Raw genomic sequence first — 16853 nt, forward strand, 5'->3', positions numbered from 1 at the left:
CCACGTCATATTCGGTTGCAACCGAATGAGGCCTTGCACGATGGACATTTATTGCTTCTAGAAGGTTTGCAGTTGTGCACCTGTGATCAGTTGCCATGTGTCCAGTTTGTTATAACAGAAAATATTCCTTTTGCTCAAGTCCTTATTCCTTCATGCGCGCGAATATGTTTGAGACTTGTCTTTAGTCGTTACACCTTCAAGCTTCTGTACCCTTGTGCTGGCCCGCGCAAGGGTGTTAAATGAATATTTGCCTTCTATTGTCTCCAGCGCATGGTCATTAAGGATTGATCTTCCCAGATCTGTTTAGATCGACTGCACGGGGCGCGCAAGACCTGCTTAAGATGATCTTGGAGTATAATAATGGTATGGTCCTCTGCGCCTGTGCAAAGTTTTTGGGACCATACCCCTTCAATGACCCACCTTCTCTCTCCATAATCTAAAACCAAATATATTAAGCTAGAGATTTGAAAAATTAGCGCTATCTGTTGTTTAGCGCTCAATAGCGACAATTAGGGTTTTTTTCTTTTTAAATATCAACCGATCGGCTATAATCTTCACTAATTGCATAAAAACCTTAAATTCATGAATAAAACCCTATTTTTATAAAATAAATTAATACTTTATCGCTAAACATCAAATAGCGCTCGCTATCTCATAGCTATCACTACGTAGCGTATAGGTAGCTTTTCGCTATTTACCGCTATCGGCTATTAACAAATAGAGTAAATTACAAGTTTTGTCCTTTATGTTTATATCAAATTGCAGGCGAGCGCAAAAGTTTACGAGTTTTGTCCTTAACGTTTCAAAATCTTGCACGTTATGTCCTTTAGGCCAAACTCAGTTAGATTTTTTAGTTAAATATGGTCATGTGCAAGGCACATGAGAGTATTCTTGTCATTTTATATCCCTAAGGACTATTGAGTAAATAAATTAGGACTATTGAGTAAATAAATTACAACAAGGGACTTTTGTGTAAAATATAAAAAATAAAAACCTTTCATCTCTCTCTACACTCATTTATATCTCTGTTCTCTCCCTCTCTCCTCTCTCTACCTATCTGTTATCAAAGAACTTGACTAAACAGAGATGATTATCAACACATACAGCAACTTGCAAAAAAGAAATTCATTTATTATCAACAAATACAACAACCTCCAAAACAGGATAAAATGCTTAAAAACCTTCCCCGTCTTCTTTCTGTATAAAAACGATAACAATCAACATACAATATCTAATGGTTCAACAATCTGCCTGTATTAACAGTTGTTTCTAGGTTTCTAACTACACAAAACTTGCAGCAACACATACAAATAAGAATATTGTCACAATTTATTACACAAAATCCACTAATTTAACAAACACGACACGAAAACCGTCATCCGAATGTTCATAATTTAACCTCCAAATTGAGCAACCACATTCAACCTATGAAATCAAAGTCATAAAACGAACCTGGCCGTTTTTGTCTCCACTTTCAACCGTTCCAATTCATCTCAGATCCAAACCCACCACATCGATTCATAAACCGGTTTTGGCCCATTAACACCCTATACGTTATTACCTGTGGTATACCAATAAGCCTAATTTCCAAATTCTTCAAGCCCAAAAGGAGACGTACAGTGGAAAGGTCGCCAACTTGAACCAGAGCAGAGGAGCCGCCAGACCACTGGTTGCCGGCGTCGATGAGGTCAGGGAGACGGAGGGCTTGCTGGGTTTTGGAGATGTCGCTGTGGATCCCCGACGATGGCAGAGAGAGATATAGAGAGAGGGTTTCAACTTTATAAATGTTTGAGAAAAGGGTGTAGATGGTGGTTCGCAGGAGGAGGAGGTGGTGGTGGTCTGGATGATGGCAGAGAGAAAGATATAGAGAGTGAGGGAGGCTGAAAAGAGAGAGAGGGTTTCCACTTTATAGTGTTTTATTTTTTAATTAACATATTTTTTAATTAAAAGGACAAAATTACAAAACTATCCTTATTTGCCTACTAAAATTACAAAAATGTCTTGATTTAACCAAAATTTAACTGGGTTTGGCCTAAAGGACATAACGTGCAAGATTTTGAAACGTTAAGGACAAAACTCGTAAACTTTTGCGCTAAAGTACAGCGCCTGCAATTTGTTATAAACATAAAGGACAAAACTTGTAATTTACTCTAACAAATATGTGGCTAGCTCTAGCTATATCAAAATTATCCTTAGTTATCCTCAATAAATTTCAAGAAGCATGAACTGATGGAGAGCATAAAAATTGAACTAAAGGAGACGATATTCCTAGCAGATTCATAATCAAAGAATTTATTCAAATTTTGGTTATCTACACATAGAATCAGTTTATTGTTGGCGAAATTAATTTAACTTTTTTTGTATTTTTATATACTTTTTGTACGTGTAAAGATAAGTTTAGCTTAGCACAAATATCATATATAACTTTGGGTTAGGATATAATAGGAAGTTTATTTTGGTAGGAAGGCTAGGAAGTGATCTTGACTATCCATTTACTTAATCAAGGGCTAAGATTAAATGAGTGAAATTGAAAGAAAAAAAGGAGGCGCGTGGGTTTGTTTAGTGGCATTCTAGTCAAGTTAAGGCAATAGTTTCTCTCTCCTCCAATTCCCCCCATTTTTAAACGTTAATAACTCTTTCATACGACATTATTTTTTTATAAAAATTTGTAGGATCGTGTACGGACCCGAACGAGTCGTTCAGGGGGGTTCTAATCTGTTTCATAGGCGGAAACTAAGAAACAGATGTGGAAAACAGCTTAATACACTTTAATATGCCTTGTATATTGACCTGCAACTGTTTACAATCAGACGACACTTCGGCAGCACCTCGGTACCGGAATTACACAACTAATCTAACTGATTTCGCTCGAACGACCTATGACCTATTTATAGTGTTCTGATTCCGCTTGAACATGCTCAAGCGGAATCACCATTCAAGCGAAATCTCTTCAAATGTCACTCAAGCGGAATTACAACTATCTGATTTCGCTTGAAAGTACACATTCCACTTTCAAGCGGAATCACATCTAATTCAACCTAAAAATTCTATTTTCTCATACAACGTGCCCTGATCTAACATATCTAGTACACCACTCGATACAAGACGAAGTCGACAGATGCATGCACCAACAAAATTGCACCAAAAAAACGAGCGTTTTTTTATCTTTAAAACGAGTATACTATTGCTATATTTTCAAAAAAAAATTTGAAAACCCAGTTGTGTAAAACGTAATGGAAAAAACCCAGTTGCGTAAAACGCAATAGAAAAAAAAAACCTAAAAATGACATTTTTCTAAAACGCAATGCACCAAAAACACAAAGAAATGTCTTATTTGTAAAACGCAATTGCCAGAAAACATAAAGATATGTTTTATTTCTAAAACGCAATAGCTTAAAAACACAAAAGAAAGTGTACTTTCTAAATCGCAATTAACTGAAAACACATAAAATGTGTTTTACCTAAAACACAATGCACCAAAAACACAAAGAAATGTATTATTTCTAAAACGCAATGGCCAGAAAACACTTAAAAATGTCTCCTTTCTAAAACGCAATGGCCTAAAAAAACAAAAGAAAGTGTTCTCTATAAAACGCAATGCACCAAAAACACAAAAAAAATGTCTTATTTATAAAACGCAATGGCCAGAAAACACTTAAAAATGTCTCCTTTCTAAAACGCAATGGCCTAAAAAAACAAAAGAAAGTGTTCTCTATAAAACGCAATGCACCAAAAACACAAATAAATGTCATATTTATAAAACGCAATGGCCAGAAAACACTTAAAAATGTCTCATTTCTAAAACACAATGGCCTAAAAAAAACAAAAGAAAGTGTTCTCTCTAAAACGCAATGGACTGAAAACACCTAAAATGTGTTTTACCTAAAACGCAATGACTAAAAACACTCCGAAAATGTGTTTTTTCTAAAACGAACGGCCAGAAAACATATAAAAATGTCTTAGTTCTAAAACGCAATAGCCTAAAAACACCAAAGAAAGTGTTCTCTTTAAAATGCATTGAACCAGGACAATAGTTTTGTATGTGAATTGTCTAAACCAGGAAGCAGGAGATAAAAAACTGTCTACGAATGCAGTTTTCCAGGAAGCAGCTCAACCCCAGCCAGGAGCTCTGCCCCTTGGACCCCGCCAGGGCCTGCCGCCCCTTGGACCCTGCTACCAGGGGCGCTGCCCCCGGACCTCCGCCGTAAAACGCAACGACTAAATCAAAAACCTAGATCGTAAAACTGAAATTAAAGAATTTCTTACATGGAACGAAGCCGATTTCTTCAACGATTGACGAAATTTGAATGATAGAAACACTTATCAGCGATCGAATCGAACGGATCGAGTGACTATCTTCAAAATCATGAGAAAAAACGAGATTTTGTATGAAATTAAACTGGGTTTTCTTCAAAAAAAAAAAAGCTGAAGAACACGTTGATCGGGTGTTTGAATCATTGATTGTTGACGAAAATCGCACTATAATGTAGTGATGATTGAGATAGAAAGTAAAGAAAAGGTTGAAGATGGTGGGTTTTGAAAATTGTGGGTTTTAAAGTTACCGGGTAGAAGAAGGAAGAAGAAAGGATACGATTGATTAAAATACCCTTGCTCTTTATTTTAAATGTTGTTACATGTCATAATCCTATTGCTTTCTACACTTCCTAGCCAAAATAAACTTCTCATTTGATCCTCAACCATATAACTTTTTTTTAAGTTAGAGGCCCTATTGATTAGGAGTCCTAAAGCCTAAGCCTCAAAATATTTGGGCTTGAGCCGGGCCTGCTTTTTTTTATTTGCTAATCAATCATTCAATATATTGCATAACTATGATGTCTATAAATAAAATACCAAACTTTTTATAAAAAAATATTTAAATGCGGATACAACATAGACACTGCATGCCCAATAATTAATATATCATGTACATATATATTTAATAAAGGAATTAATTACATGCTTGCTTAATACATGTGGTTTATTTATTTTGCCATTTTTATAAATATTTTTTTAGAAATTACACCATTGATACCAAATTTGTTTCACCATTAGGTACACACCATTAGTACCTGTGGTTATAGAATTAATTACATGATTAGTACCTATGATGTACTAATAGTGAAACCATTTTATAAAAGTTGGTATCAGCGGTGTAATTTCAAATAAATAGACATGGAAATCGCAAAATAAGTAAACAACAGATACTAGCTATTAATTAATTCTTATATAAAAGAAATCATGCCGAGTACACAATCATGTAAATGGATACAATTTATCAGGTAATCAAGTCCGATAAATAGATATATCACCAAATCCAACCCACGAAAAAAGAAAAAAACTAGTCCCGTACCCCGATTACTTGTCCTGAATGGTCTGGGTTTCGAATTTACCCATTAGATTTGGATTCGACACCAAACCCAAATACCCACCTTGGTAAAACAATCCTTTTTTTGTGTTTCTTGCAAAAGAAGACAGAAGAATCCTTGAGTACCCCCAGCCAGGTACATTTTGAAACTGAAACCAGAAGTTGAATTTGAAACTACAAATCCTCCAGTCATCAATGGCGAGATACGACAGAGCTATAACCGTCTTCTCTCCGGACGGCCACCTCTTCCAGGTCGAATACGCCCTTGAAGCCGTACGCAAAGGTAACGCCGCCGTCGGTGTTCGCGGCACCGACACCATCGTTCTCGGCGTCGAGAAGAAATCTACCGTCAAACTTCAAGACTCTAGGTATAATACCATTCACACACCATCTTATTCCTTCATTGCAATTCAACTGTTTCTTATTACACCTAAAACCTAATTCGACGGATCATGTATGTTGATTTACTTTCAATTGTTACCATCGATCACTGGTTTTAGCTTCAATTATCCTTCGTTTCTGTTCGTATTTGCTTAAATTGGTACAAAATTAGCCACTTGATGCAAATATCAAACAGTAATTGAATCAAAATATATGAAAATTGGATCACGTGTGAAGAAGTTGGGTATGAATATTGCATATTTTGTTAGAGTCAAATGGAGTTTATGGCATGGGAGGATCTTAGTCAGTTGCCCCCCCCCCCCCTTTTTCGCTTCCAACAGTAAATTTTTTATATGTATTGAGTCCTCTCTAATTTTTTCGATAAAACTTCCGGCCCCCTATTTAAAAGTTCACACTGGTTATTGGATCGAGAGGTGCTCAATAAAACCGTGTTCCAGAACTGGTAAAAAACCTGGAACCGGAACCGATAGAAACGGCGGTTTGAGAAACCACTCTTGTTGAAACCGGTTTAAACCAGTCAAAAGTCAGTTAGAATCGGAACCAGTGTGGAACCGAACCAATGCTTTTACACTTGGAAAACTGATATGGAACGAGAACCGGTTTGGGAAAATACTCGATTTCTGCACCTTTAGTTAAATCCTATGAGTTTTATGTAGAAGGATGATTATGGGTTATCAATAATTTTTGTCATATGTTGTTTTCAGATCAGTTAGGAAGATTGTAACCCTAGATGATCACATAGCATTGGCTTGTGCTGGACTTAAAGCAGACGCGCGTGTTCTCATCAACCGGGCGCGAATTGAGTGCCAGAGCCATCGGCTTACTGTTGAGGATCCAGTGACCGTGGAGTACATCACTCGTTACATTGCAGGTCTTCAGCAAAAATACACACAGAGTGGTGGTGTGAGGCCGTTTGGGCTTTCAACATTGATCGTGGGGTTTGATCCTTATACAGGTGTTCCGGCACTGTATCAAACAGACCCGTCTGGTACGTTTTCCGCGTGGAAAGCTAATGCTACGGGTAGAAACTCTAATTCCATGAGGGAGTTTCTTGAAAAGAACTACAAAGAGACCTCTGGACAAGAAACTGTTAAACTCGCCATTCGTGCTCTGCTGGAAGTAAGTATTGATTGCATGAGCACCCCTAATTTGTTCTGTATATTTCAACTAATCTCTGTTATTTACATTTTCTGCCATCATATCATGAATGAAATCATACATGATATAACAAATGAAGATTATATGTATTTGATACCTTTTTGAATAATGAAAGGTTGTTGAGAGTGGGGGGAAGAACATTGAAGTTGGTGTGATGACAAAGGAGGGACTGAAGCAACTTGAGGAAGCTGAGATTGACACAATTGTTGCAGAGATTGAAGCTGAAAAAGCTGCTGCAGAGGCTGCAAAGAAAGCTCCTTCTAAACAAACATAATTTCATTTGTCACTCTTATCAATTCCAAATAATTATTATTTTAGACATTTTCAGTTACAAGTGAGTTGAGACATGTATCTGGCTTTTGGCAGTGTTTATGCAATTTGACTGTGTTGTGCCTTGTGAAATTGTTATATTTTCGTGGTTTGGGTAATGGGTCAAAACTTATAGTAGTTTAGTACGTGCCAAAATAGGTCGAGTATCCCGTTGACCCTTAAACTTTGTTTGAATGCTCATGTTAGTGTTTAGGGATGATTATATGGTACCAATGTTGTAAGACAAGGTTTCCGAGACCGAGTACTCCCCGAGTAATCGCTACAAGGCAGTTTGCCTATGCGACTTTTTTCAATCCGCCTAATTACTCGGAATCGATTAAGCGCGGTCAACTCAGGCCGATTTTGACTTTAAAAAAATAAAACATAGTTCACGTGTTTATTCACTTTAGTGTATTAAATAATAAATATCATTTTTAAAGTAATGAATATCAAATTTTGAATTACTTTATTATTTGAACATTTTTTTTTATTTATATTGATATTCACGTATTTTGTTACAAATATTAGTATATTTATGATATTTGACATATATATAACTTTCCGAAAACTAATTTCTTGGTAATTTGACATGTCCGAATATTCTTCGGGTATTGTCCGCCTAGGCCGAGTACTCTCAACTCCTCATTCGACTGACTAGGAAGCACCTAGCCACTTTTGCAACCATGTATGGTACCATTGGCTTAGTGATTTCTTGAACCTAAACTAAAACTTAAAAAATATAGGTTAGACAGAATTTCACAAATCAACCTTTATGTTATATCTAAACTGCATTTCATACCTTTCACTATGAAATCTTCCAAACCCAACATTTATGTTCATGTTTTGATACATAGTACAACCTTTACCACAAATGTCGTTTAATTTCTTAGTTAAGTTACCTCACATGCTTTGCATGTGAGGGTTTTTTTAGTTATTTTACTTATTCTTTTAATATTTGTTTTTCTTAAATACATAATTAGAGGGTGAAATAGAGTTTTTCTAAAGGCCAGGGGGTCTTTCTGTTTCTTTTTCATTAACTTGCCCAAACTACATAAAACTTTGCATTTATCTTGACCATCTATCATTTCCAACCCTACAATACGCGATCATATTGTTAGAAAGGAACAACGGCATCGAGCGAAAAAAACAAAATTACAAATGGCTATCATTATTTATATCTATTATATTTATCACCATATATATACAATGAATTCGGAGAAAGACAAAGTCACAGACTTGATGAATTCGGGGAAAGACAAAGTCACATACACGTAAAAGATTTTTCTTCTTCGGTGATATCCTATTGGAGCCGGAGAATCTTTAATCTCGAGTCCTTGATAATGTATGTCATGCATAATATTCAATTCATATGTCAAAAAAAGAACACCTCAATCAAAATTGGGATAACAAAACACATCAAGAACTCAAATTGTAATAAAAAAGTATAAGGCGTCATCTTCTCAAACAAATCCGGCGTCGGCCTTCTCGTCAGGCAAGCCGCCGCTGCCGTAGACTCACAAGATTTAAAAGGACCTTCACCTTCACCATAATTTGAAAATAAACAGCTAGATTCATATAAATATGGTACCAATACGACACCGTCTTCTGGATCAACGACTTCTTCGTATATGGCGTCGTCTTCTCAAATAAATTTGGTGGTTGTGTTCTCATCAGGGAAGCAGCTGTTGTCGTCCACTCACCGGAAAAGGTGTATTGTTGACCGTCCTTGCAATCAAACCCGCAATGGACATGAATCAAACCTAAAATTAGGGTTTTGTTTGAACGAAGGGGTGAAGCCAATCAACACATTTGTGGTTGATTATAAAAGGGTGTGTAAAAAGACCATGTACACATATTACATGTTAAAAACAGGTAAAAAACATGTATTTTACTAACTATCGGGTATTTTATCTAGCGTTTTATCGCGTTTTAGAGATTTTAAAAATTATTTTATCAACTTATAAAAATAATCTTATTAAAATATTACTGAATAGTATTTTATTATTCCAGATTGACTGCGTTGTCTACGTTTCACAGTATACGCGTGGTATTGCGCGGTGTGTGCTTAAATGCGCGAAATAAGAATTTTAAGTGCTTTAATTAATTTTTCTTCACAATTATGATTAAAAATAGGATTTTAATCATAACATAATATTTTTAGGATTTTAACCTTATCCGGGCGGTCACCGACGTTCGTTTCGCATTTTGTTCATTACGCGATTAGCGTTTATCTTTTTATTACCAACTAAATATTCAGTTTAGTTTGGATTTACTAAGCTTCAATTATCACTAAAATAACACCATGTTTAATAAAATATTATTATCATTCATTCATTACACGTGTCACATCAGTACCGTACTGCCCTAAATTGCCGGGTGTCAGACCTCCATCACCTCATTTTCACTTTTCCAACTCTTCTACTCTCCAAAAACACTCTCAAATCAGTTATATATGCAAGTTTGGACAGAATCATTTTAAGTGCAAAAGTGAGTCAAAACCCACTTTCTTCTACTTTTCTTCACCCGATCTTCTTCTACAAAGCTTGGAACACCTCTAGGAGTGTTTTCAGAAGATTACCATGGTAATCCAAGGTGGAACATCACCATTTTGAGGTCCAAACTTTCTGTTTTGGAAGATTTTGCTTTAAGCTTTATTAAACTCCTACTTTCTTACATAAATCTTGTACCTACTGTCACACCCCGACCACGTAAAACATCAAATCGTGGCGGAAACATCGGGGAGTGTTGTAACAGAATTATTGTTCCACAACCAAGGTAATTAAAATATTATTTTATTCATCACCCAGGGGTGGAATACATTGTTTCAAACAAGAACCAACAAGTTATATTGTCTTAAAACTACAGAAATAAAGAGCACATGACGAAATTAAACTACGTCTAGTTCTGTTTTATGTCACTAAGGCCAAGTCCACCCTAGCGTGTCACGATCATCCTACGCATTCGCTCCTGAAACACATGTGAAAACAAAGTACGTTAGCATAAAAATGCCAGTGAGTAACATAGGTTTTTGTGAAAATAGGATTCATGACTTAGGTTTTAGAAAAGGGTTGTTTAACGAAGTCAGTCATGATCCTTGTAACATGTTTTGTTTTATAAATTATTTGAAAAGCGATGATAAAGTAGATGATATGTGAAAAAGTAATGTAAGGTTTAAATGAATAACTAAGTAAAATGAGTTTGTATATATATATCGAACAGTGTTGTAAAACAATGTCTTGTGAAAAATATGTTATTTGTAAGAAAAATGAATAAGTCCAAGTTGAATGACTTAAATAAACCACCCAATGAAAGTTGCCCATGTCTAAACCATTTGCCCAATGTTATTGTGAAAACCATGTCAAAATGTATATATCAATATCAACATTGTCTATGTCAAATATCAATCATGTAATGTGTACTCAAAATGTCAATGTATGGTTAGTGAAATATGTATCAACTAAACCATAGGAAAAATGCACAAAACAGTGTATTGAAGTAAAACATGGTTTAAATCAACGCTATGTTTTGTGGAAAATGCATGCTATAATGAATACAGACATTTATGCGGTATTGTGAAAATGCATACATCCAAGCCTTGCAACTGTGGTGATAAACCTTTAAACAAATTAAAGGTCTATCTGTCTAAATGTTTTAATCGAATTCGGTCATTCCTTCCAATCCAAACATACCCAGGATTTCAGGAACGGGAGTTGTCAATTCCTATGGTACCATTACCTACTAACGAGCGGCGTGATCAATGTTAATGAATGTATATTGTCCCACTTAAACAAACCAAATGTCATACCCAAAATGTAAGCATGAAAATGTCATGTAAAACAAATGCACTAAGTATGATGAACATACATAGCGTGAAAATGTCATGTAAAATAAATGCACTAAGTATGATGAACATACATAGCGTGAAAATGTCATGTAAAACAAATGTACTAAGTATGATGAACATACATAGCGTGAAAATGTCATGTAAAACAAATGTATTAATGAACATAGCAAGTATATGATATGAAAGCATGAAAAGAATGAAAGTAACAAGTAGGCACATGTGTTTCACCCCAAAATGTTTGGAAAACAGTAAAAGAGGGGACTATGTACTCACTTGTGATTGCTTAGAAGTCGTAGAACAACCACCAAGCAATGCTAGAAGATCACGGAATCAAACGACACCTATAAGGCATCTATATTAATAAACGGACCTATCGGAGGATCGGGTAGTACGAGGGTTCGCAAACCAAATAAGTGTGGGAACTTATGTAATATGGTTTGACAAAGCCTACATACTAAAACGAAACTTATCCTAAGTGCTTTTGACCCGTTACGACCCGCTTAGGTAGTTTATGCTACTTTAACGCGTCGTTTGCGTAAAACGCGCTTGAAACGCCTAACTAGCCCTATGACAAGCAAGATATGCCTTAACACACTTAATATTGTTGCTAAATCAGTTTAGGTGTCAAAATTTATGTTACATAAGTTTAAAATGAATTTTAGTGTAGAAAGGGTATTTTGGTAATTTACCTAGGCATATACATTACCTATCATACAACTACTTAAACGACGTGACCATAAGGTATAACCTTGAAAGGTTATTCCCTATATACTATGGTCACCTAATGTGTTTGGTCGGATCCTAATGATCGACCAAATGGGTCGGGTTCGTAAGCCTAAGCGATTGATTAGATCGCTTACCCTTACGACCCTAAACAAGCACAAACCTAAAAGCGACGAGCTAAACATGCTAGAACATGTTTAGAAAACAGGTTTTGGTATTAAAACAAACGGTTTTAATACCCTAAAGTAGTTTGGTTACAAAATGCGCAAGAAAACGCATTTTGACCGAAACTACGGCTCGTCACTAAGCCTAGATAACGTGGTAATCAGTAGGTATAGTCGCTAGGGACTATAACCAACGTGATTACGCTCACGTTATGAAGTTCAAACGAACTTCGCATTGACCATAAACTGGTCAATGCAGAAAGTCAAACAAAGTTTGACTTTCGGACTCGAAAAGCAATAAAAGAACGAAAGAATACTTACAACGGGTCCCCGCAAGATTGAATTCCGAGTACTCTCAGGTATGAAGTGTCAAAGCACCCCAACTTAGAGAGCAACCTCAGAATTCAAGTGTGAGGGAAATGGGCAAGACATGGAGGGGTATATATAGGATTTGGTGAACCGTTAAGATCGTTCCTCGCAAAGCGTGCTTCGATCTTGGCCATCCATGTGTACCCATAGTTTTTAAAAACCATTTGAGCCCATTATTTCAGTCCCCTGATTTGAAAATACCATTTGCAATGGGTTTTTGAGTGCATAACAGCTGTTAGCAGCTGTTAAAACTGTTTTTGCAGTTCTGGGGACCTTACGCGGCCCGCCTAAAGTTTGGGGGAATCCTTACGCGCCCCGCCTGAGCAAACTTTGACAGATTTGTCACTTTTGGTCCCTGCAGCTTAGAAACATGCGTTTCGGCCCATTTTTGACACGTTTAAGCCCCGTTAACCTCATTTCAAGGCTCTAAAATGAAGTTAAAGTATAGGGAACTCAAAACATGCTCAAAAATATCTCGGATGTCGGTTCGTTTGGTCGTACGATCGCGATGTTCGCTTAATTACGGCGGAATGCGCATAAGCGCGAAAAACGATCCAAATTGCGCGACGAATGGATTTTTCTCATGCCAAACATTAAAACATAATATTTTAATGTTTACATAAATTTTTGGATGTCCGGAAGTATTCAGAACGTAAGATATGCGCGAAAGTGCAAACTTATGCACTTTTTGACACTTTTAGTCCCTGAATGAGCATAAAGTTTATTTTAGCACACCAAACCCCTCAAAGCCTATTTCTAAGCTATGTAAAGGATATTTAAGATGTGTTTAACTTATGATCATGTTCCGGAATGTTCGTTACAGTTCAAATCGGCATACTTTCGCAGTTTGTCAATTTTAGTCCCTGTAAGCGAATTAACTGAATTTTGCCATACCAAAGCCTTCGAAACTTATTTCTAAGTTATGTAAAGGTTATTTAAGGTATGTTAAGCATAAATTGATGTTCCGGAGTATTTGTTGCATATAACTGATTACGTTTTCGTACCAGTTTGCATATAATCCTCCAGAAAGCAATATAGAGTTTGAAATCGAATAGAAGCCAAAACATGAAAAACATCAAACATGAATAAACAAACATTGGGATCAAATAACTTTATTTCATTGATAACCGAACTGTTTACAATGATTACCAGTACAAATGTCACAGTCTCCCCTACTTGTGGGAATTTCGTCCCGAAATTCGTTTAGAGGAAACTCGTGGGAATAGATGTGGATACTTCGCCTTCATTTGATCTTCACGTTCCCAAGTAAACTCAGGTCCACGTTTAGATTCCCAGCGAACATTAACCAATGGAATGCGCTTGCGTTTAAGCCATTTGACTTCACGATCCATAATTTCCACAGGTTTCTCAACAAAGTGTAGTGTTTTATCAACACGAATCTCGTCGAGAGGTATGTGGAGGTTCTTATCAGCTAAGCACCTTTTGAGGTTGGATACGTGGAAGGTTGGATGAACATTTCCAAGTTCAGGAGGCAATTGAAGTCTGTAGGCTACCTTACCGATTCTTTCAACGATCTGGAATGGTCCAACGTGTCTAGGTGCAAGTTTTCCTTTCTTTCCAAATCTGATCACACCTTTCCAGGGTGAGACCTTAAGTAATACTCGATCACCGACTTGAAAATCCAAGGGCTTGCGTTTTAGGTCCGCGTAACTCTTTTGACGGCTTCGAGCCGCCTGTAAGTTATCACGAACTTTCTTAACCTTGTCAGTTGTCTCCAGAATGAGGTCAGGTCCAGTAATCTGAGCCTCACCTATCTCATTCCAGCAGACTGGTGAACGACATTTTCGACCATAGAGAGCCTCGAAAGGAGCCATGTTGATGCTGGAGTGATAACTGTTGTTGTATGAGAATTCAATCAATGGGAGATGTGAATCCCAACTACCACCAAAGTCGATCACACAAGCTCTAAGCATATCCTCCAAAGTCTGGATTGTTCTTTCAGTTTGGCCATCAGTTTGTGGATGATAAGCTGTGCTCAGATTGAGTTGGGTCCCCATAGCAGATTGCATGGTTCTCCAAAATCGAGAAGAGAAACGAGCATCCCTGTCCGAAATAATGTTCAAAGGAACACCATGTCGGGATACAATTTCATCCACATAGATTTTAGCCAACTTTTCAGCAGGAAAATCCTCACGGATTGGCAAGAAATGCGCTGATTTAGTAAGACGATCCACAATTACCCAGATGGCGTCATGTCCTTTCTTAATGCGCGGAAGTTTAGTAATGAGATCCATAGTGATGTTTTCCCATTTCCAAACTGGAATCTCTGGTTGCTCTAAAAGACCATAAGGATGTTGGTGTTCAGCCTTAACGTTAAGACAAGTAAGGCATTTTGAAACGTATAAGGCAATGTCTTTCTTCATACCAGGCCACCAATACCGAGTACGAAGATCCTTATACATTTTGTCTGAGCCAGGATGAATAGAATAACGAGACTTATGGGCCTCATCCATAAGCAAAGCACGAAGATCATCTTGGCTTGGGACCCACAAACGGTCCATGAAATAATACGATCCATCTTCCTTTAGAACAAGATCAGGCTTAATGTGATAGGGTAATTCCTTACCCATCAAGTCTTGTGAAACACAAACATGCTGAGCCTGAGAAATGCGGGCTTGAATATCGGATCGAGCTTGGATAGCAGTTTGATCACGAATACAATGAAGCATAGTACGTTCCTTACGACTTAATGCGTCAGCCACGACATTCGCTTTACCAGGATGGTAGCGAATTTCGCAATCATAGTCGTTTAGGAGTTCGACCCAACGTCTTTGCCTCATGTTGAGTTCTTTCTGATTGAAGATGTGCTGGAGACTTTTGTGGTCAGTGAAAACCACGCATTTTGTACCGTACAAATAGTGTCTCCAGATTTTGAGAGCGAAAACAACTGCACCTAGCTCAAGATCATGAGTGGTGTAGTTTCTCTCATGTACCTTCAATTGTCTAGATGCATAGGCTATGACTTTGTTCCTTTGCATCAGAACACAGCCAAGACCCAATTTCGATGCATCACAGTAGACAACAAAATCATCGTTGCCTTCAGGCAAAGTCAGAATAGGTGCATCACAAAGCTTCTGCTTCAAGGTCTGAAACGCTTCTTCTTGCTTATAACCCCATTCAAAGGGTTTGTTCTTCTGAGTTAGAGCAGTTAGAGGAACTGCAATCTTCGAGAAGTTTTCAATGAAGCGGCGGTAATAACCCGCAAGACCAAGGAAAGAACGAACCTCAGTAGGAGTAGTTGGCGTATCCCAATCCTTAATCGCACTGATCTTAGAGGGATCTACATGAATACCTTGTTCGTTGACAATATGTCCCAAAAATTGAACTTCCTTAAGCCAAAATTCACACTTGGAGAACTTGGCAAAAAGTTGCTCTTTCTTTAGGAGTTCCAGAGTAAGACGAAGATGTTGCTCGTGATCAGCTTGCGTCTTAGAATAAATCAAGATATCATCAATGAAAACGATGATGAACTTATATAAATAAGGCTTGCAGACCCTATTCATCAGGTCCATGAAAACAGCAGGAGCATTGGTCAAACCGAATGGCATGACTGTGAACTCAAAATGCCCATATCGAGTGCGGAATGCTGGTTTGGGAATATCCTCTTCATGCACACGAAGTTGATGATACCCAGAATGAAGATCAATCTTCGAAAAGCAAGTAGCACCCTGTAACTGGTCAAAGAGATCATCAATGCGAGGTAGGGGATATCGATTCTTGATGGTAAGCTTATTCAGCTCACGATAATCGATACACATTCTGAAGGATCCATCCTTCTTCTTGACAAAAAGAACGGGAGCACCCCAAGGAGAAAAGCTAGGACGGATGAAACCTTTGTCAGAAAGCTCCTGAAGCTGTTTAGATAGCTCTTGCATCTCAGACGGTGCAAGGCGATACGGAGCTCTAGCAATAGGATTTGCACCAGGTACGAGATCGATATGGAACTCGACTTGGCGTGCTGGGGGTAGACCAGGCAATTCTTCAGGAAACAGCTCCTGATAATCCCGAACAACAGGGATATCTTGAATGGGCTTACCTTGGTCTTTATCTGCCGTAACATGTGCCAAGAAGGCCACATAGTTCTTTCGCATATACTTCCGAGCTTGAAAGCAAGACATAAGCTTGAGGCTACTAACAGGTTTCTCACCACGAACCTGAAGGATCTCACCTGACGGGAGCGGCACACGAACGATCTTCTCGAAACAAACTACCTCTGCGCGATGCTTGGCTAACCAATCCATACCCACAATAATGTCGAAACTTCCGAGACGCATAGGCGTGAGGTCGATAGGAAAAAGATGGTTGCTAAGGTTTAATTGGCAGTTGCGAAGAATGGAATTAAGAACAATGGGTTCTCCATTCGCAACTTCAACAGTCAAAGGTTTACCTAGTTTTGTTCTAGACACGCGAAGCAATGGTTCGAAAGATAAAGACACAAAACTTTTATCGGCCCCTGAATCAAAAAGAACAGACGCAGGTTGATTATTAACTAAGAACG

General features: G+C 37.6%; 1 protein-coding gene across 1 annotated transcript; it reads left to right on the forward strand.

Moving 5' to 3' along the window:
* The first annotated feature begins 5393 nt into the window (after positions 1-5393).
* Positions 5394-7323, forward strand: LOC110915484 (proteasome subunit alpha type-7). Its single transcript, XM_022160193.2, has 3 exons — positions 5394-5733; positions 6472-6886; positions 7041-7323. Exons 1-3 carry the CDS (start codon positions 5561-5563, stop codon positions 7197-7199), a joined length of 747 nt encoding a protein of 248 aa, XP_022015885.1. The 5' UTR covers positions 5394-5560; the 3' UTR covers positions 7200-7323.
* The last annotated feature ends 9530 nt before the right edge of the window (positions 7324-16853 follow it).

Source organism: Helianthus annuus, chromosome 16 (genome assembly GCF_002127325.2).
Source record: "Helianthus annuus cultivar XRQ/B chromosome 16, HanXRQr2.0-SUNRISE, whole genome shotgun sequence".
NCBI classification, from domain to species: domain Eukaryota; kingdom Viridiplantae; phylum Streptophyta; class Magnoliopsida; order Asterales; family Asteraceae; genus Helianthus; species Helianthus annuus.